At 49.6% G+C, this 22309-nt stretch overlaps 1 protein-coding gene across 3 annotated transcripts in view; it reads left to right on the top strand.

The window, feature by feature from the left end:
- Positions 1 to 20916, top strand: part of VTI1A (vesicle transport through interaction with t-SNAREs 1A) — a 358072-nt gene extending 337156 nt beyond the window's left edge. For all 3 annotated transcript variants that reach the window (XM_077877623.1, XM_077877617.1, XM_077877618.1), the window contains one exon: positions 8581 to 20916. Coding sequence is in view for 2 of the 3 variants with exons in the window: in XM_077877617.1 (XP_077733743.1) it covers positions 8581 to 8674 (94 nt within the window). In the remaining variant the exon portion in view is untranslated. The remainder of the gene's footprint in view (positions 1 to 8580) is intronic.
- The last annotated feature ends 1393 nt before the right edge of the window (positions 20917 to 22309 follow it).

The raw sequence follows: 22309 nt of genomic DNA, 5'->3' as shown, positions 1-22309 counted from the left end.
GTCTGCAAACCTGCAAGGGATTAAGGAGAGCGTGCGTTTCTAGAGCATCATTCTTTCCTTCCTCTCCAGTTCCTTCTAAACTCTTTGGTTCTGTCTGAAAGCCCAGTGGCCAGCAAAGCCACCCTCGGGCCCCTTGCCATGGTCAAGTCCATATTTCAGAATGGCAGTGGCCTTTGGTGCCCAGGCCGAAACTTGAGGTCCACATTTGGCAACAAAGAGTGTGCTGTGACTGCAGATCCCTGATCAAATCCGTTGGGTCTTATCGGTGGGCTCTGACAGGCACTCGCTGGCTGCCTTCCCAGGCCGGGAAGGGATTCCCGAGCCAGCCAATGGGACCCCACCTCAGAGAGAAAGTAGCCCTGCTGGGGGCGGGGGGTGGCTGGATGGGAGTGTCACCACGAGGCCCTGATGGATGCCGGCCTGGGGGAACGAGAAGCCTGGTGGGGCTTGATGGCAGCGGCTTCCTGGACTGCTGCCTCCACCTTCCCAACCAGCCTCTGGAAGTTTCCCAGGCAGCTTTCTCCTGCCTCTCACCTTTCCTGAAATGGATCCTCTTTCACAGAATCATATGCCAACTGCATGCATGTCAAGGGCTTTACGTTTTCAAAGTGCTTTATAATCTTTAATGAGCTAATCCTCTTCTCCCTGGGGTGGTTATGGAGCCGGCTGATTTTGCTTAGGAAGAAACTGAAACCCAGGTGTCATGGAGTGTTGCTCCAGGTCACCCCTGGCGAATCCAGGATTGTGGGCACACAACAAACTGTCCCGCGCTGGCATTGCTCTAATGACGCCTTTGTTGTCAGGCTTCTGTAATTGCTCATTGTGACACCCTAAGCTCCCACAGGGCAGGGACTGCGTGATCCCTTTATTCTTCAGCAGGACTTGGCCAGACCTGCCATACCCGTCTGTGCGTGGCCTGAGGACCACCTTGTTCTCCAGAAGATGAGGGCCAGCCTTACCTGGCTTTTAGCTTTCAGACCACAAGTGAGCAAACCGGGGGAGAGAAGGCCAAATCTAGCCCATTGCCTGTTTTTGTATGGCCTGTGGAGTCAGAATCATCTTACATTTTTAAATGATGGGGAAAAAAATCAAAATAATTTTTTCGACACAGGAAAACTATATGAAATTCAAATTCTAGTTTCCAAATAGGAAGTTTTCTTGGCACACAGTGATACTTGCACACTCTCATTGTCTAGGGCTGCCTTGACACTACAAAAGGCAAAGCTAGCAGTTGCAACGGAGACCATAGGGCCCACAGAGCCTAAAACATTACTGTCATGAGCTGGACTGTGTTCTCCCCGGACCTCCTGGCCCCCCACATTCGTATGATGAATCCCTAACCCCCAGTAGCTCAGAATGTGACCTTATTTGGAAGTGGGGTCTTTGCTGATGTTACTGGGTAAAATGAGGCATACAGGAGCCAGGTGACCCCCTCATGAGGTATGACTAGTGGCCTTCTAAAAAGATTCCTATTTTGGGCAGATATACAGAGAGGGGGTCATGTGAGGATGAAGGCAGAGATTAGGGTGATGCATCTACAATCCAAGGAACCTCAAATATTGACAGTACAGAAGCCAGGGAGAGGATCACTCATAGCCTTAGGTGGAACCAACCTGCCAACCCCGTGATCTCCAGCTCCCAGCTTCCAGAAGTGTGAGACCATACAATTTGGTTCTGTAAGCCCCCAGACTGCATTCCTTTGCTATGGCAGCTCTAGTAAAGTAGTAGTTACTCTCTGGTCCTTTACAGAGAGCATTTGCTGATCCCTGTTGAACTAAGTGGAAATTTGGAAATGGGGTTAGCTACTCTGACCCTCACTCAGGATCTCACCTCGGTGGGTGTATTAGGGCACAGACACACGTCCCTATCTCATCGGTTCCTTGCCAGAGCAAGTGCCAGAGCTACTTGCCAGAACTACTTCTCCACCTATCAGGACGTATTCTCCTGTGCCCTGTGTGCTCAGGGCTCCCAGATAACCCACATCTCCTAAACTTAGGGCAGTAAATGTAGACTATGAGTGGTGGACAATGGCTTAGCAAGTTGACCTAGAGATGACATCTGGTTTTTCCTCCTATTTTAAATGTCTTATCCCAGAGGCAAGAGTCCTGTGAGACATGTCCCCTCAGGGACATGAGGCTTCATTTCACGAGGCTTTGGGCAGCTGCCTGCTTGATTCATGAGTGGAAATTCTCATTTTGAGAGGAAAGAACCAATAGCTCCTGAAGATTATGAGCCCCACAGCTATGGTCAGAGCTTCCAGGGAACCGGGGCTGGGACTGTCCTGTCCTCAGTACATAGGAAGACTTTGTACAGTTCCAAAGTGAATGTGTCATGCAGCCAGGGGAAAGAAGGTAGAGAAAAGTCATCATAAAGGCCAACCCAAGATGGATGACCAGGTCCATATCCCGTTCTGGATCTAAGAAGTCCACGTATTTGTGTCCTGGCACTTTCATAGCAAAGTACCACCAAGTGAGTGGCTGAAAACAACAGAAATTTATTCTGTCACAGTTTTGGAGGCTTGAGGTCTGAAATCAAGGAGTCAGCACGGACATGTTCCTTCTGAGGGCTCCAGAGAATCCTTCCTTACCTGTCCCAGATTCTATGGCCCCAGGCATTCCTCGGCTCTATCTAGCTGCATCTCTGACCTCTGCTACCAGTCTTACATGGCCTTTCTCCCTGCATCTTTCTGTGTCCCGTCTTCTTATAAGCACACCAGTCATTGGATCTAGGGCCCAACCTACCTCCAAGATGATTTTGCCTTAAGATCCTCAACAGAGGGCAGCCCAGGTGGCTCAGCGGTTTAGCATGGCCTTCTGCCCTGGTCATGATCCTGGGGACCCGGGATCTAGTCCCGCGTTAGGCTCCCTGCATGGAGCCTGCTTCTACCTCTGCCTGTGTCTCTGCCTCTCTCTGTGTGTCTCTCATGAATAAATAAATAAAATCTTTTAAAAAAAAATCCTCAACAGATTACATCCGCAGAGACCCTATTTCCATATAAGGTCTCCTGAGGTTCCGGGTGGACCTGAATGGGGTGGAGTTGGAAGAGACACTATTGACATCAATACAGTCAGTAATGGTTGAAAGTGAGAGAAGACTCAACCAAACTTGCTCACAAAAGGGAATTGTTTAGCTTCTATAACTGGAAAGTTTAAATGTGACTCTTTAGGTCTCAGGCACACAGCTGGATCCAAGGGTCCAAAGAATGCTGTTCAGGATCCATCTGTTTTCTTCATCTCTGGATTCCGTGTCCCTCTGTGTTGGCATCCTTCAGGCAGGTTCCCATCCTGCATGGTGACAAGAATGGCCTCCAGCTGTCCCCGGAGGTCTCTCTGGCTTGGGTGGCAAGCCAACCGATTCCTTAACAAACACTTGTGCAAGGGATAGAGAGCTGTAACTAGCTGAGCCTGCCTGGGTCATATGTCTCCCTGTGGAATCAGAGAGTGGGATCAGCCCTACCTGACTCCTGGGGTGAGACAGGATTCTTCCCAAAGGTGCAGGACACAGAAGACCCTGGATGGGCATTTTCAGGGGGCATTTATAACAACCATATAGCTCTAGCTTGGAGGCAAGCGGAATTGGCTTGGAGGCAAGGCCTGTATTGGCCTTTGAAGATAATGCCTCAAACTAAAGTGAGTGTTAGAGGCTGATGGCACTGAACCATTTCCCCCTATTCCTTTTTTCATTTCTTTCCGGTGAATACTAACATCAAAGTTGAGCTAGAACTTGGCGAGCCTTTCCCTTGGCCCATGTTTTTGCGAACTTCCCAGAGAGGCTCGGATATGGACTCCTTTGCACAGTTTACCCCACGCTCTCATGATTGCTAATTGTTCCACCAGTTGTTACTGTTCGGTCAGATCCCAGAGGTGGGGCATCATTATTCAGGCCTGGCTGGCCAGGCAGGAAAGCGTGTGCAGGACGGGGCAGTGAACCTACGGAGTGTCGTGCACTCTCCGGCTAATGAATGCAGGCTTGTAAAAGCGTTGGGACACTGCTGGCATCCTTAATGGGAGGGTGGCTAAAGCTAACTCCTAAGGCTGTGCTTGTCTAGAAGCAGCGCTTGGAAAGCAGGAAGCAGACTACATGAACCTTCGGGGGAGCTTATGTAGCTAGAGTCTCTCGTTCGTGCATTCAGCAGGCATTTTTTGACAACATCCCTGCCAACCTCTGCTTTAGACACTAGGAATACAAAAGACAAAGGAGCGTCAAACCCTAGAAGGTCTACTTTTTATTGGAGAAACCTGCAGAGAAACAGAGAATCATAAAACCGTGTGATAAGGGATGCAGGGGGAAGTACAAGAATGAGAGCATGGTCAGGAAATTCTTCTTAGAAGAAGGGGAAAATATGCTTTAGATCAAGGACTTGGTTTGGGAATTAGGGTATATCAACCTAAAAAGGCTTTTAGGCCTCAAATAACAGAAGGCCTAACTCAAAAAGACTCAAAAAATTCAGTTAATTTAGTTTCTCATATAACTCAAAGTCTAGAGGAAGGGCGGTTTGGTAGAGGGGTTCACCGTGTTTTCAGGCCCGGGTTCCATCTCTCTGCCGCTCCTTTGCGCCTTCCCCTAGGGTCACTGCTTCATTAGTCTGGCTTCCTCATGGAAACAGAATGGCTGCAGCGGATCCAGAACTGACACCCACACACCACAGGATCCAGGTGACTCAGCCTTCACGGCAGAGCTTCTGAGATTGTTGGACTGGCTTGAGGCACATGCCTGCATCTCACCTCATTAAAGCCATGTCCTACTGCCTTACTTCGAGTCTGCCGTGAGTCCAGGGGAGTGTCCCGGGCAGTGATGCTCCATGCAGTGACTCAGGGATCCAGGCAGACGCAGTCTCCCCTGTCCTGTAACTGCACCCCTGGAACACCCAGCCTCCTGAATCAGAACAGCAGGGGAAGAGCCAACCGGGGAGTCCGACGCTGGAAGTCAGGTGCCTCCACCTGGCACGGAAGTGGAGCCAGGGCCCCTTGCTCACATTTCATTGACCAACACCACGTCACATTGCCACGCCTAACATCAGGGGACAGGTGAGGGCGGGTCGTGCCTAGAAGTAGAGGCCACCCGGGTGCTGGCGGGTGCTGGGCTTCTCAAGCAGGAGGGAGAGCCGGCCAGGTGCCCCGCCTGCCTGACCAGGCTCCTCTGATTCCGCGGCCACACGCAGGAGCTTGTTTCCAGAGGGGGAGGAGACTGGCAATGGAAAGATTAGCCGCTCCCAGGGTTCCACACGGGGATCAGTATTTTCAATAGTACTTTGTGAGTTCAGCCTCAAAGTAAATGGTTAATTCATCTTGTATCAACAGCACTGTGATTCATAATGTAAACTTGGAGAATCCTTGATGTTTCGGGCCCACATTCCTTTTAATTTGGCTCTGCATTCTTTTAAAGCCACAGTGTGCTCACTTAATAGAATGCAGCATGCAAATGCACAAGTTTTTGCCCGGAGGCAATTTAGCCTGGCTGTTCCAATGGATGTCTTCTTTCAAGTGTATATTCTTTCTTAAATTATTTACTGAGTAAACACACTTTGCATTTTCAAAAGGGAGATTAAGACAGCTTGCTGTAGACCTAGTTGAACGTAAAGTCCCCTTTGCCCAAAGTTAGAAAGAAGTTACTTTGGGCTTCCCCAAAGTTCCTTCTCTGGCTCACTAGCTGGGAACCCCTCTCCTGGCTTCGTTTCCTGATTCTCTGCAAACTCTGCATTCCTTTCTGCTTTGCCTACAGCAATACCTGCCAGCAGCCTGTGGCCGCGACTGTCCTCCAGGTTCCCTCACAGATGGGGCCCACCAATGCCAGCCTTTGTTTCCCCTGCTCCAGGCTGGCCTGTTCCTATCCATTCAAGGGCCCCAGCAGCTCCCTTTTCGGTCCTTAGAGGTACATATCAACCTAACACCTTTGAGGTCCAAAGCTGGGTTGCTGGCCTGAGTCAAGCTTACTTCTAATCCCTGCTCCAGTTCTTTGTAATTTTAATTTTATTCTTTTTCTTTTTCTTTTTGCCCTTCTGTACCCTCTGTCCTAAATATCTGCCAGCCCTTGGTTTGAAAGCAAGTACTCTCTCCTGCCCACCTCTTTCATTGCCGTGAGGACCATTCCTTCTCTTACCTTCAGGGGGAAGACCCAGTAATGCTCTGAGAAGGCATATGGCATTAAGTTCCATCTTTGGGGGGTTTACTTCAACTTTTAACTTCAGCCTTATCTACACAGACTCGTGGAGATTTTCCTGCAAACTGAGTTTGCACAGATGTCTTCTCCATTCACCGTTGAATGGAAGGATTACAATTACAGGAGCTGCATTCTTTCATTATGATCCTTTGGATGGGTCTCCTCCAAGTGCTGGGTGCCAGCACTCGTGCCATATGCTGGGGCTGCAGAGGAGAAGGCTCTGGGCTCTGGACACACCAAGGAGGGCGTGGACACTGCAGTCTTCCTGAGTGTCTGTGACCCAGTGGAGAGGTCAGGCTGTCCTGGGATCGGCTGTGTGTTGAGCGAATTAAAGATAGAACCTGTTAAGAATGATCTTGGGTGGACCGTACCCCTCTTTGCCTTGAGATGAGGGAAGCCCAATTAGGAAGACCAGGAAAGAGCTGAGGATTTAGGGATTCCTGTGTATTCATTTTTCTAACCATGCCTCAGATTAAACAAGTAACACCCACAGTTAATCCTTTATAAATTAGCATCACGGATGCCTTGGGGCCCTCAACCCACAAATAAAATGGTTGTCAACCAAGAGACACACTACCGTATATTACTTAAGGCAGAATTTTAAAGAGTTTTCATGCTTTTAATCTGTTTCACTGCTGAGTTTCAATTTGGCTGATTTCCTTTGCAAGGCTGACGTGGATGACTGTGGTAAATAGAGATTGTGACAGTGACTTGGGCAAACAGGACGTGTCGAGACTGTTCTGAAGACTTCTGCCCCTTCCAGAGAAAAGGGGAAAAAATCAATTTGGGTTTTAAATCAAGCCACCAAGTAGCACCGATCAGTGTTCATAATTAGCCTCACTTTAACAAGCCATGAAGTCCTGTTTTTATTTATTTATTTTGGGGACAGAGACTCTCCCTGCCTCCTGAGTAAATATGGCCTGTTAAGTCTGAATTAGCTGTCATTGCAGAAGAATTAATGTCAGGGCACAGCCTTTCTAGTGGGGAAGGGAAGAAATAAAGGAGACAGATCTTAGCTGAGCCCTACGTGATAAATGAGGACCGAGCGAATCATTCATCTCCTTCGAGGAAAGTGGACACAGGCACTAAAGCAGTTTTGCGGAAGACGTGTCAGCAAATGTGATCATTTTGTAACCTGTCAGGAGGAGAGGGAGCTAGTCCTTCCAGGGGGCCACCAGGGAGTGGGCTTGTCTGATGCGACCGTCTCCATCCATCCATTTAGGTTTGGAGAAGAAGGGGGTGGGCAAGGAGGATTCCAGCTGAAGCCACAGGGATGTCGCCTTCCTTCCGAGAAAGCAACTCATCCAGAAGCTTAGAAAAATCTGCCAACACCCTGCAGAGATTTCTTTGCAGAGATACAAAACAGGGCAGGGTCCCTGTGAGACTAAGACAGCAGACCTTTTCCTCCTCGCTATTTGCAGGACAGGCGGATGGGGTTTGCTGTGGGGTGTGAGGCACCTGGACAGCTGGCCAGACCAGCCCTTCCATCGCCATATGGTTGGTTCTGTGGGAGGAGTGTGGGCAAGGCCACTTGACTTGGGTTCCCTTGGACTAGCTCAACAAAGCATTCTGGGGGTCAGTCTCTTTTCTCAGAATGAACTAACACCTTAGGAGGCAACTTCATCAGAAACTCTGCAGGCATCTCAGAGGCAAGTCTCCAGTCCGGTTCTCCTCCTGACTCCCCGGTTCCCCAGCAGCATTTGGCAGAGCCAGAACTGAGGGGGGCTGGGATCCCCAGAGTGAGGGCCCACCAACCCAAGCACATGAGGCATTCGGGTTCTTGGTGCAATTCCTCATTTCCATCTCTTTTTGTTACGGAGCAAATGTAACGTTTCCTCCTGGCGTAACAGAGCAGTGAGCCCCGGTGACAGATGACGGTTTCACAGCCTGAGCTGCAAGGTTGACACTTGCTTCTTAATCCTGTCCTTTTCTTCCTAAATCTCTCTTTCACTTTTCCCCGGGTATTTTTGTACAGGTAAGTACCTTACTGACATATGTTTCCTTGGAGTCTTTTACTTTAACAGGAAACACCGCAAAAAAAATGAGGCTTGTCTCACATTTTAAATTAAAAAGAGAAGCTCACATGGGGCCCTTGATCGCTTAAAGATTACTACATGGTACCCCGAGCCCGGAAAGCCATTTGATTTGCTTTTGCTTTGCAGTAAGCATTTCTCCGGGTGCCGTGTGACAGGCACTGTGGAGTCGTTCGTGGATCGTTTGTAGAACCAAAAGCTCACACGCGAGTGTGTGTGTGTGTGTGTCTGTGCGCAAAACACACATGCACACACGAGCCCCACACTGGGCTCCCTACCCCCACCTGTGAAGCCATCATTTGATTAGCCAACTTGGTCTTCGGTGGCCTTTGTCAGAAAACCCTTCGTTTATCTGTGTGAATTTTATTTTTCCTTTGCTCTTTCCTAGAATCATCCAGAACCGCATCCTGGTCGTCATCTTGGCCATCATCCTGGTTGTCACCATCCTGATGGCGATCACTTTTTCTGTCAGAAGATACTGATGGATCTGCTCCTCCCTGATAAACAGCAACATCGGCTTGTTCTGAGTAATTAAGACAAAATGGTCACATGAATCATTCTTTTGCGCTGACAGGCCCTGAATGACCCTCCCTCTTTTCACCACTGTTCAGCTGAAGTGCAAAGAGTGTAAAAATATTTTCTATTCCTGTTTGCATGTGGGTCGGTTTCCTTTCCTAGGTTTGTCTTCACCCAGATTTGTTTTTTTATAAGGGAAGGTGAATGTTTATTTGCCTTTTGGTGATTTCATCTACTAACCAAAATAGCCTTGGTGACATTCTTGCTTGCCCTGTGGACATGTCAAGGGTCATGGTTTGGGATAGGGCATGATGAGTCAGCTGTGGGGCATCTGATGGTCTGTGCTGTTTGTCACACATCTCTTGTCACCAAATTGCCCTTCTGTGATGTCCAAGGATAAAAATGCAGAGAAAAACAGGAGCCAGAGCCAGTGACCGGCTCCAGCAAACCAGCCCTGTTCCTACCCCGGCATAATGAATATAGTCTACCTGCCTGAGTGCTTTCATTGAAAAGGTGGATATTTAATGTCAGTTGTGCAGGAAATTGACTTAGCACTTTCTCTGTTTTTCTGTGCATAAATTTTTTTTTTTTTACAGCCAAGAATATTTTTGCTGAGCCTGCCCAAGATCCACTTTTCACAACTTTGATTACTGGCTACGTGAAATATTTCCTTACCTTCCCCAAATCCCCTAGTCCCCAGAGTTTGCTGGCAAAGTGAGCCCTGGCACGATATTTAATTGTGACCTCCTCTCCCCTGACCTGTGTAAGCATCTCTGTATCCTTTCGGTTTTAATATCTGCACTGCCAAAAGCAGCCCTCATACATGCAAAAGGTCTGACAAGGTTCTCTCCACATCCATCCCAGTATGTAAAGAGAACATGAATATTTCAGGAAGAGCAAGAACACGAGTCCATCAGTGTGAAATTTCAAATGTGGTTATAAATATGGTAGAATCCTATAGGATGATCCACTAGAAATAAACTTTATGGAAAATGTTCACTAACCTCCTTTAAAAGAACAAGGGGTTGCAGCGTGTTACAAAGGACGGCTTGGATTTTCTACAGAAAAAAAATGTTAGCACAGCCTTCCTGAGTTCACTGTGCATTCAAACCTCTGACGTGCTTTGTGATTTCCTTTGGTTTCTTTCTGTCCGAGGTAACGGGGAATTGCGTTCAAAATGAGTTCGTTTATGATCAGGCTTAAAGCTGCCCCAAGCTGAGGTCATTTTCCCCCTAGTCAGAAAGCAAAATGTGTTTTTCTTAAGACTTCGTAGGCACTTACAAGGTCCGTACCATCTTTTGAATATAATTGGAAGCTTCGAATCCCTGAAAAGCAAACCTGTTCCCTTCATAAAAAATGCTAACCACCTGTGCCCGTAGACTGAGATCACCTGGATGCAGCACTTTATTATTTTTTTTCCCCAACTCAGAAAAGAACCATTATGGCTTAGAGAGGAAATGCAGAATGGCAAAATCCACCAGAGAAATCGTACTTAGCGAAACAGGCCAGGGCCTGCATGTGTCCAGATAAATCATTTAGTATTGTGTAAATAAAGCTGCAGCCTTTACCTCGCAGGGATGGTACGGGGATTTTGGCAGAGCAAAGCAGGACAGTGAAGGAGTTGGGAAGGCAGTGCTCATTTTCCTATCAGCTTAAGGGATCTATCTCAGCAAGATTCTTTTATTCCAAGAACGGAATTCTGTACATGCTGAACACATAGGAGAAACCATTAAAAAGGAGGAAACAAACAAACAACCTCCTTCTTGTTCCGAAACACTAATGGCAGGGAAGTATTACACCAGCCTCTCCGGTGGCTTCTTTTGAAACTGTTGATCTTAGCTAAAGTGTATAACCAGCTCTCTGCCTACACCTCACGCCTCTTCCCAAGGCCACCCAGCAAGCCAGGTTGATCTGATCATTCAAACCCGCTGGCTCCTAAATATTTCACTAAAACCTTGTGTTCATGTTGAAGTAGATGAAATGGGGAGGGAGTGCACTGCTCACCTCTCGATGGCTTTTTCTTTCCAGTTCTATCTCTTTATCAGGCTCTTGCCTGAGATTTTGCCCCAATTCAACCTCGAGAGTGAGAGAAGCTGAACAGATAGATAACCCTTGGCCTAACGGCCCCATCAAACCCACCTTGAGAGTGACCACCCGCCCCCCAAGACCCGAATAGTGAGCGCTTTGTAAGAAGCTGATCTGAAGTCCCCCGAACTCCTGCCTGGCCCTGGCGGATGGATGGCGGAGGAGAAATGCAAAGGAAACCCAGTAGAAGAGGCACATTTTTCTCCCCCCTTCCCTGCTCCACCAGGGAAGGGATGAAGCCCACCAATGCGAAGCAGGTCCTAGATCCGTGAAAGGTTCTAGGAACTTAGCATGTAGACTTTGATCAATGAATATTTCTACAGCTGGGCACCTGTGCTAAAAAGGATGTTCCATGGGAAGATGGGGTGGGGAGGGGGTGAAGACGAAGACACGGAGGAAGAAGAGGAGGAGGAAGCCTTGGCCATATAAAATTCATGCAGACTAAACAGTCTCCCTGACCGAATAAATAAAAGCGGCTGCTATCCTGCTCCGGAATCAAAAGCAATTTAATTAAAGTCTCTTAAGTTGTAAAGAGTTTTAAATGTTCCGTGTTGAAGGCGAATGCCTGCAGATGCACTGGGCTTGACGTCAGCCGCCAGGCCTGGGCTGGGAGGCCATTTGCTATTCTGTTTAAGGCAGGCTGGATTGTCTTATTTTGGAACCAGCTTGGTGGGGGGTTTGCTTTGCTACTGCTTCTGAGCCCTGAGCTTCAAAGGCTGAAATTAATGGTGAACAAAATTGTGCGGCTCTGGCCGTCCCATGCGGGGCAGGCCCATTGAGGGTTATCATTAAGTAAAGAAATAAAGAGGGGGGAAAAAAAAAAGCCTGCCTGTTCCCAAAACCTCATCAGATAATGACCTCGGTGATTGGATTTTCATTACCAAACAGCATCCCCAGATTATCCACCCCGTGGAAGAAGGGACGGGGGTGGAAAAGAAAGAAAGGAAAGCAACTGTCTTTCTCTCCCTCTCTCCTTTTTTTTTTTTTTTTTTTTTTTTTTGCACCTCTTTTCTTTAAAACTGTCAGATCATTTCAGTATTTCAAATCCGAGGAAAACAGCCTGCCTGCTGCTGTATTTGAAGTTGTAATGGTGTCAAAAAGTCACGACTGACTGACAGGCGTCAGTCCCAGAGGGGCTCATTAAATCATAAAAACTTGACAAGGAAATAATTGCGCATCGCCAGCAACTTGGCGCCTGTTTAGACGTTTTTATTTTCTTTCATTATTCGTCCCCACCGTTACGTTCATTAACAAATTGCATTAAGCAACTGCGAAGGGCTAATGGTTTGTTTATCGCTCTTTATTATTATTATTATTATTTAAACATCAGCTGGGTCAGGTGGTACCCGAGCAGCCTCTTGCCATCATCCGCCTGAATATTTTTCCGCTCCCGAGCTCTGGGTACTGTTGGAATATGAAATAGATTATTCATTACTCTCCTCTTTGCCACTGATTTGATTTCATGTAGCGTCTTCCACAGAGAAAGATGAAAACTTGTCAAAAATAGGTTATATCTTATTCGAAGGGGCAACAATAGCGGCAGGTACAGGCACACTTTAATATTTAATTAAGGTTGATGTTAACCCCTTTAAATGACTTTAGCTGTAAGTTCTATTCAAATGCAGAGGAGAAAAATAATTGTTCTTAATTTGCAACCTGTTCAGCAGGCATTCTTCATGGAGTTCGCCGGAAATTTAGAGCCGAATTTTTAAATAATGAAATTTCCCGTCATAAATATTTATAGCCGTTTGTCTACGTAGTTGAGAATTAACTCCGAGCAATGATTTCCTCGTCGCGTTGGTTTGAACTGCTAGCCTAGTGGGGCACTCGGTCCTCGGGAGTGGAGGTGGCTTTCCTGGGAGAAACGCACATCCAGAGCCAAGGACTGTTGGTTGGTTGTGGCTGGGACTGGTTTCAAGGAACCTCTGTGAGTCCCTGTCTCTGGCCCACTTGTCTCCTCCGTCTGCTGAGTGTGTGGTTGGAGGACTGTGGTCTGGGGAGTAAGTAGGGATTTCTTAACGGAATACTTGTGTGTCCAGGCGGCTGGGGTGGGGAGGGTGTGATGGGGCATCTCTGCGTAGTCGGCGAGCTCATTGCGAACAGTGCTTCCCTAGTAGACAATAGGACCGGTGCCTTGCTGGGCTTGACCTCCTGTCTTTTTTCCTTCCTGTGACCTGCCATTGGTGAAACCATCAGCTTTCCCACGGGCTCTGAGCTTGAGGGGAAAAGCTCCAACATCATCATCATCACTGTCGTTGTCATCAGCAGCATCCCAGGTGTGAAGTCAGTGGTGGTGTCCATGCCGGAAGAGCTGGCTGCACCTGGTCACCCTGTTTGATTCGATGAGTTTCACAGAGCTGTGGAAGCCGTTCTCAGGCCTGGTTCATTGGTACCTCAGGGCTGGGGTATTCTGGCCAATACCGGGGAACAAGGAGTACTTTTCTGCCAACCTGCTTTACTCCCATCCACCCAGCCCCAGAAAGATAGACCCCTTGGACAGCCGCTCCATGGATGTGGAGGGGAGAGATGGCACATGTCCCTTGCCCAGCCACCTTCTCTCAGCATCACCCACCCAAGGACAGACGGTCCAGCAGAAGCTGCGGCACAGGAGGGGTGGGTCAAGCACGTGTGAGCCGAGCGAGGCCTGCCCTAAACTTCATAGGAATGGCACGCACACCAGGCTCTTGGGGGCTCTCAAGCCTCCATTTCAGTGTGTTCCAAATTAGCCACAAAGGTGACAACTTGCCACCTTTGGAAGGGACTCCGCACCTCAGCAAGAGATCTGCTCAGAGTCATTTTTCCAAAAGGAAGGAAGACTTTGTGGAAAGCCATCCCCAGTCTGACTCCCAGAGACACTGGTTGCCTGAGGTGAGCCGCCAACCATCAGACTTGACCTCGTCCTCTGCTCTAATTCACCAACCTTAAACTAAACTCCAGGAAACCTTGCTTATGTGGCTTTGCCTGCAGCCCGTTGGGCTCAAACCAGTAGTGCCTGCCAGGGGGCATCCCCATTTTGTGACAAGTCAGGTAGCTCTCAGACAAGGTGTCAGCCTTTTAAAAATGGGGCAGGTGACTATGTGGACAGCTCAGAGAAATTCTGAAAGCCACGGGCACTGTCACCCAAGAAGGGAGACATTATAAGATAAACACGAGCGGCCAGGCGCAGGCAGGAGGATAGTGTGTGTGATTGGAGCCAAGGCTGGGTACAGGGTCCTGAAATAGGTGATGGAAGCAGGGTCAGCACCCTCTACTGTGTAGAGGAGGGAAGATACAGGGAGTGAGGAGAGAAGCTGCCCATGTTCGTTAGGATTCTAGGTCAGTAATTAGGTGAATGTTCCAAAGCCCCCTTACCAGAGGCAAGTAGGGCAAAAACAAGATGGTGGGACAAACCCAAACTGACTGGACAGGTGGGTTGGGAATGTGTGAGGAGGTGAGGAGCAGATGGTGTAGGGGTTAAGGATGGATTCCCAGCACCAGGAGACAGGAAGTGGTTAGTGGGACTCGTCCCAAGAGATAGTCAAGAAGGAAGGGCCCGGATGTTAGAACCCACTTTATGCCACCCTTGGCCCATTATTGGTCCCCTTCAGGAGGAGCCATAGGACTGGAAAGACAGGGTGCGTATCTCCCAGGACCCCGGCCCAAATCACACACAAGCCCTGTTGTCATGCCTCAAGGAGCTCCCAGCATGCTGTGGGAAAAGCACTTCCTCATCCTGAATCACCTCATTACTCGTGCTACATAAATAACGAAGGCATCACAGAGAGAGGGGGAAGTGCCAAGCAGCAGAGCTCTAGACTGTGATTCTGTGAACTCGTGCACCCCCCCTTCCCTTCATCCAAACAAGGCCCTTTGGCGTGAATAATAGCTCAGCGGCCCCGAAGCCCATATTGATCCACTGCACACACGGCTCCACTGAGAGCTGCCTGGACTTTTCCTGGGGGCAGGACAGCATCGTTCAGTGCAGCCCCCACCTTCTCCCCCCGCAGGTGTGCTCAGGAGGGGACAGTAATGGGGGGAGCAGGGCCCATCTCCAGCTCAGGGCTGCTTCGTTGCCTCAACTTTTTTGTTTTTAGCTTCTTTTGCCAAGAAAAGTACCTGAGTTGGAGAGAAATGTTTTTTTGCATGAGGCCCCACAGAGTTGAGAATGAAATACATCCTCAGGCTCCAGCTTCTCTCCAGAAGGTTCTGCCAAAGAGCCAGGCCACAGAGGCACGCTCAGCTGACACGGAAGCCTACTGCATGCCCAGCATCAGGCTAAGCACCTTGGCATGCCGTCCTGCGTGGTCCTGTTAATTTTCTGTCTTAACACCATCAGAAGAGAGAGGAGCCGAGAATGTGGCCAGAATCCATCCCATCTTTGGGGAATGGGGTTGTTGTCAAATTCAGAGAGAAGCATCAGCCATAGGTTGCTAAATGTGCGGGGCCTGAAGCCCACCAGCCCCCCACTGTGAGGCTCCAAACACACTCTCCCCTTCCTTGTTCCCATCTCTTCTGGACACAGGAGGTGGCCCAGGCCTTGGCCCACTGAGCCTTGTACACTTGAAAGATAAGCCAGGTCTCTGCACAGTAACACCCTGTGAGCTGGTGGAGACCTGAAACCCCACCTTTAACGGCCCACTCCTTTGGTTTCTGCCCCTGAGCCCTGGAAAAAATGCAGATTCTTTTTCCTCTTAGTCGGCTTCAATCCCATGAACCACTGATCCCTCGGATGAACTGTCTGACTGTTTCCTGAGGGCAGAATTGGATTTGGGGGAAGAAAGACCTACCATGGCAAGGAGCAGCTTAGTAGTCTTTGGGAGAAGAGATAGAAGGAAAGGAGACCTTTGTTGCCTGGGACCAGCTCCTTGGTGGTGTCTTCCAGGACCAGCTGCCCTTTTGGGTCACGAATGGGTTATGGGGGGCACAGCCTTGCCATAGAAGCCCACACACACCCTGGCCCGGGCCCACGAGCACTCAGGTCAGAGGACACATGGGCTCTGCCAAGGCAGGATAACTGGGTGGGGTTCCCCTGGCACATCCCACAGCAGTGCCCTTGCCAAGGAGGAGAAGGAGAGAGGGCAGGAAGGCAGAGGGTGGAGGGGTAGTTAGAACAGTAGACAGTGGGTTCCAGCCAACTGCTTTCCTTGGGGAGCTGTTCCAGCCTACCCCCCCCCCCCCAGCCCTGCTGAGGTGATGAGGCTAAGGCATTTGGGGAAGAGCCCAAAACTGATTGTTTATGCCCCAGCAGCCCCTCCCCGTGCTGCCCCATCCAGCGTCTCAGCACAGCAGGGACAGTGTGACTCTGGAGACTGTCTCCGCCTGATTTATATCTCCTGTTTGTCCACATCCCCCTCTCCCCTGCCAAGAAACCTCAGAGTGAGGAGAGCTAGGGGCTTCGTGGGCTCATCCGTGTCCCCGACAAGACTTCTAAGCAAACAAGCCTTTCCCTGTTTGAAGTACGAGAGGTATAATCAGATTTATTCGTCTACTCAAAAAATACTTACGGGCTGCCCTGCCCACCGTGTTCCAGGCCCCAAAGATGCACTAGGTAAGAAAACCAGTAGGACAGTCCCATCGCCCTGGGGGCTGCAGGCGGGAAAGCTGTCTTGGTTCCCAGAGCCCTGACTGCTAACTGCTCTCAGGCAGGTCACTCTCAGGGGCTGGGGATCAAGCTGCGCTGCCCACGCCTCCGCCACCTCCCGGCGCTGCCCGGACGCCCCACCTCCACGAATCCTTGCAAAGCCCTCCAGTGCTGTGTGTTCCTTCCTCCTTGCAGTTTCCACCACAACGTGTGCAAAATGGCCCCGTTGGAGTAGCGTGGCATTGACATTTGCCTGCAAGTGGTTGAGTCCCCATGAGCACTGGCTCCGTATCTAGGACCTGCCCCCGAGAGGCAGGGGACAGGAATGGGGACCCTTTAGATTGGGACTGACTTGGAGGGCTTTTTTTTTTCCCCTTTTTCTTTTTTCTTTCTTTCTTTTTTCTGCTTATTAAATGATAAAGGTTCAACTTGGCAGGCAATCAGAAACCCAAAATATCATAAAAGGGAAAAAAGTTGCCGAGTGGCTAAGAGGCGCACCACGGGAGTGTCAGTGGGCTCGGCGGCGAGGTGAATTGCTGAGCGATGGAGCAGGAGACATTTTTCAAAGGCTTCTCTCTCCTTCTTCTCTCTCTGTCCCCCATGCAGAAAGGGGAAAATAGAAGCAGAATCCAGATTGGGGCACGAGGCTGATGGGTCACCCTCCCCCACCACCAGCCCCCAGACAGTGGAGAAACTTTGATCTGGGGACAGGAGGAGCCTGGGCATCCCAGCAAAGGCTGCCACGGGGTCCTGGCCCCCGGATAGGCCTCCCTGAGCTCCCCACAGGGGACAGAGAGCCAGGGGGAGGGGGATTTGAAATGAGGAAATGTGGGACCCGTGTCCCTTGAGTTCCATGCTGGCCACCGGTTTGGATGGCAAAAGCAAATCAGGTGGATGGGCTCAGGTTCCCAGAACCCTTTAAGTGTGCAGGCTCTAGGGACCCTTTGGCCCACCCGCTGGCTCAGAGGGGAGATGGGGTTCAGAGAGGGAACGAATCTTTGCTGGAGACCGCCCTACAAATGGGTGGTGGGTCCAGGCGTGGACTCCAGGTCTGCAGCCTCTGCTTGAGCTTCCCTCCTCCGCTCAAGGTGTAGCTCAAACAGCACCACATTCTGGAAGCCACGGCCCAGCCACAGGGCCTCTTTGGTAGCGGTGGCCTTCACACCACGGGGCTAACATCCCTCCATTACATGCTTTTTAAAGCAACATGCACAGAAAGCCTCGGTTCCCTCCCTGTTGGCTGTGATCATTTTTTCCCTAAATGTCAGATCTTTTCTCTCTTGAGGAACTGGAAGAGGACACCCTGGGTGTCCCGTCGGCTGAGCTACGAATGTCCCCTGGGAGAGGCATTTTTACTCACATCCACTAGCAACAGAATCTTGTGAGAAACAACTAAGTAAGAATTGGAGTCCCGCTGCCCCGACACTGAGCCCACAGAGGTCTCGGGCAAACACCTCAGCTGCCCATGATGCTCAGGCGATGCTGCTTCAGAGCTGGGGAGGCCCTAGAATGCTCCAGCCTCTGGTGGCTGTGGCGGCGGTGTGTCCCCACCCAGGAAGAGCCAGGCGGGGAGGCCCCACGAGGCTTTGCTCTTTTCCCAAGTTCTGGCACCTTCCAGGCCCGAGGTGCACAGAGCCCTAGACCACCAACCTGACAAGTGGCCTCACGGTAACGAGTCACAGCCTGCTCGGGGCTTCAGTTCCTCTCCGGGCAGATGGGAAAGTTGGTCGGAAAGTCTCAGGAAGGTAGGCATCTGCCAACTCCAGCCTCCAGTCATTCACGCCAGTGAAAAGGGAATGTTCCTAACAGTGCAAGGGCCAAAGGCCCTGGGGTAAGCTGGCAGCCCCTGGCATGGAGAACCGCCTAGAAGAGCAGGAGATTGGGTGTGCTGAGCTTCTGAGCGGTCTTGGAGGCAGGACTGGTGGCACGGGCTTGTGACCAGTGCAGTCACACATGTGACCCCACATTCAGAAGGGCCCCACACTGGGGTTCAATGCTGTACAGTCGCTGTCTTGAAACTCATGATAATGTCACCTTTATAATTGCATTTTGTAAATGAAGTCCAGTGAGACAGTGGAGCATGAACAGGGAGCTTGGAGCCTTGGCCATGCAGTCCTGCCTCCCACCACCTCCCTGCTTCTGGGGTCTGATTCTCAGCTCCCCAGAGTCTCAGTTCCACTCGGCCTTTCCATTCCAACCTCCACACAGCAGGTGCTACCAACCTGCCCCCAGCCTGGGCTCAGGCATGGGAAGGGTCAGGTTTGGATCTGTGCAGCCCGCAGCATCTTGGGGTGGGGTGTGGCAGCCGCAGTCCCTGCCCTCTGCTGGCAGCATCCGGGGCACATTTGGTGGGGGACTCACCCTCCAGGGTTGCCCATCTGCTGAGGATTGGAGCAGGGACCCCGCAGAAGACGGAGATGCCTCTCTTGACGTCCTGTCCCAGGCCTGCGGCACAACTGTCCATCCAGCCACTGGCAAGGAAGGGAGCCTGACCACCAGGCTGGAGGGCGAGTGCATGCCCAAGTCACAAGGCAGGGACCAGCACCCTGAGGGGCTGACCTCCCCCTGAGAGCACCCCTGTGCCTGGGGGAACCCTCTCTTCCTTCTTCCAACTTCCCAGCTTGTCTCTTCTGGCCAGGTTGAGGCACTTTCTTGAAACAAGCCAAAAATATGTTGTGTAACCTGTGATTCCACACACGTAAATATTCTGATATTTGCCTTTAAACCTGGCATTGTGCTGTATAAAAATAAAAAGTAAAATTCAGGCTAGTAATTTAAAGTTTTGTCTTTACTTGGAAGACATGAACTAGAAATTTTTAAATACTGTGACAAGAGACGGAGACCAGGGAAGAAATGCAAAAAGCATTTTCAGGGGCTCCGTATTTTCATTTTGCTTCGGATCTCACCGATTGTGGAGCGGGTCTTGCGGGGTGAGTCGCTTTCCCTCTGGGGCACCCATTCCCCTATCAGGAAACCAGACCATTAACTTTGCGCTTGCTCCTCCCTTGCTCACAGGCACAATATGAAGATGCGCTTGGATAAAACCCACGAACGAGGTTTAGAAACCAGTGTATGGTGCCAACCCTTGGCCTTGGATCAGGGCCCTGCTTTCTTAAAAAGGAGTTCAGCCCCTCTCCTGTAGGTTTAACCATCGACAAGTCGGTCTGTCCTCCAGGTATTGTCCCTGGGTATCGCGTCGTAGGGACTGAAGCACCCGTCTAAGAGCCACCCCTCCTCCCTGGCGTACAGACAGTATAACCCCTATATCTGGAATCTCAGCAAGTTGTGAAATGGAAAGATGTCAGCCAACCCAAGGGTTGGGGCCAGCGTGCAAAGACTGGTCATTGATCTCTACATTCACCCCTTAAATTAACGGTGAGGCCAGAATTGCAGAGCTCAGTACAAAGTGTCCAGCACGGAGGAGTATAGGTGCCAACCAGGCTTGGCTTGAGGGATCATCTTCTCGAGAATGGTAAAAATCCTGATTCCACTCATTCTTCCAGGAAGAGGGTGTCTCCATTTCAGAAGCATTCCCCAAGCCACTGTCATGGAGGTTCCAAGTGCAACTTTCAACCTGCCTTGCCCGATGTCTGAGGACTCAACTGTCCAGGGGATGAATGTGTCCAAAGTAGCAACCTGTCATCTGCTATAAAAGTGCTATTACTTTAAGAGAACATATGTGAGGGATGAATGGCATGAACGAACGAACGAACGAATGAATGAGTCCGTTTAGATCAATTAGCCTCAGGTGGAGTCTGGATATTAAACAGCACACTCAACAGTGCCATTTCAAGAGAAGAAAATTTGGATGACCCCCCCCCCCGCCCCATCCGGCTTCTTCTACAGCTTTTCCCGAATAGTGGATGATCTCTTGATCATTTTAAAGTTTTACAGTTTTAAGTTTATCTTATTTCACTTCATTTCCTTTTGAGTGGTGTCTTCCGGCTACAGCTCAACTTCCCCCAGCTAATTCATTAGGCCTGAGAGCTGCTCCGGAGTGGGATTAGAACCCGTGTAGTACATACTCACTTTAAACTGAAATCTGCTAATTAATGGCTCTTCGGTGCGTAACTGAACGATAGCGCTCCTTCCCCGGGGAATTGCGATTTCATGGTTCCTAATGATGCTGCGATTACATTATCTGGATCACGCAGACGGTGGGAGTCAGGAGCGGTGCTCGGAGCCTGTCTCGGGGATGGGGAGAAATTGCTCCTAAAACCAAGGGGACCAGGGAAAGGAGTTAGAACGTTTGTTGTTAATTGTCATTAACACGTGCTATTCCTTCATCTCATTCAGGCATTTGTTTCAGGATCCAACTTCCCAAAGCTCCGCGAGGTCTCCCTCCCCATAACCTCACTTCCCCGCCCCCTATTATTCATAGGGTTATTTTTTGTTTAAAAAAATATATATATTTATTTGCTGTACTCCACAAAGTAATTTATTTTCATTACATTTCTTGGAAATGTGGGTCTACAAACCGTTAGTACAAGTAATATGTGTTGATTGTTGTTTCCTGAACCAACTTGTATTATTTGATGAGTTAAATAAAATGCCTAAATCCAACATCTGCTATTCCCACCCTGTGCGGTTGAATTATTTATCTTACTTTCATTCCCTTTCTAAATAAAGGGGAGTTATAAATCTTCAGCACTTGCTACAATTTCTGTAGTGTGAATATAGACCCTGTCATTTTTTGTTTTAATGACGGAACTTGAAAGGATCATGTTCAAGGTTGCTTTTGAATACCCCTCCCCTGCCCACCATCTTCTTTAATTGCCCCAGAGATGGCTTTGCAGGGTGACGACACATCTGGATGTGAGCTCTGCTTCTCTCATTGGTGAGTTGGAATAATCTACCCATCTCTTCACGAAGCCTCTGTTTCCTTGACTGTAAAGTAGGGGAAATACCCACCCACCCCAAGGACTGATTTGAAGATTCCATTAGGTAACCCATGGAAAGCACCACCCGGCATGTGATAAGCCATCACCAACCGCCTCATCTTGATAAGATGAGCTGCTCTGTAACATCGTGGTGGACAAACATGGAGAGTGGGGAGTCTAGGGTGTTTTTGTTTTGTTTTCTTTAAAGATTGCTCATGATTATGGCCTTAAAATTCCTTAGGAATGCCTTATATTAATAATAGTAAAAGGAAGATATTCATTGTCTTCATTCATTAAAAAATTTTTTTTCATTTAAAAAAATGTTTTCTTTTTTTTTAAAGATTTGTTTATTCATAAGAGACACACAGAGAGAAGCAGAGACATAGACAGAGGGAGAAACAGGCTTCCTGCAGGGAGCCTGACGTGGGACTCGATCCCAGGACCCTGGGATTGCGACCTGAGCCAAAGGCAGACATTCAACCACTGAGCCGCCCAGGTGCCTCCGTTGTCAAATTATTTTTTAACACTGAATGTCAGACATGGCCGCAGGGACTGGAAAACAGCACTGAACCGCCACCCAGAGCCTGCCCTGCCAGAGCTCACAGGCCGGTGAGGGAGACCCAGCAGCTACCTGGCGGTTACCTGCCATAGGGATTGAGTCAGGGGGAGGCCTGGAGAGTGGGACTCCAGGAGGGGTCAGCCTCCGTGGCTTGGGCTGCTGAGAGCCTGTTCGGTGCCAAGGGTAGGCCGTCCTGGAAGACACAGTGGAGAAAAGGTTTTAGTTAGCAATGATGGCACCTTAGAGAGAGCTTGTTGGCTGTGATACTGCCTGCCGCTGCGCAAAGCCGAAAGACGCATTTGAGACACACACACACACACACACACACACACACAAAGTATTGATTAAGAATGAATGAATGAATGAATGAATGAATGAATGAATGAAGGCAACTTCTGTCAGTCCAGATGGCCAGCTCAATCAGAATTTCACCACCAGGGATCCCTGGGTGGCGCAGAGGTTTGGCGCCTGCCTTTGGCCCAGGGCGCGATCCTGGAGACCCTGGATCGAATCCCAC

The sequence above is a fragment of the Canis aureus genome, chromosome 29, assembly GCF_053574225.1.
Source record: "Canis aureus isolate CA01 chromosome 29, VMU_Caureus_v.1.0, whole genome shotgun sequence".
NCBI classification, from domain to species: domain Eukaryota; kingdom Metazoa; phylum Chordata; class Mammalia; order Carnivora; family Canidae; genus Canis; species Canis aureus.
This window is presented reverse-complemented; position numbering and strand designations above follow the sequence as displayed.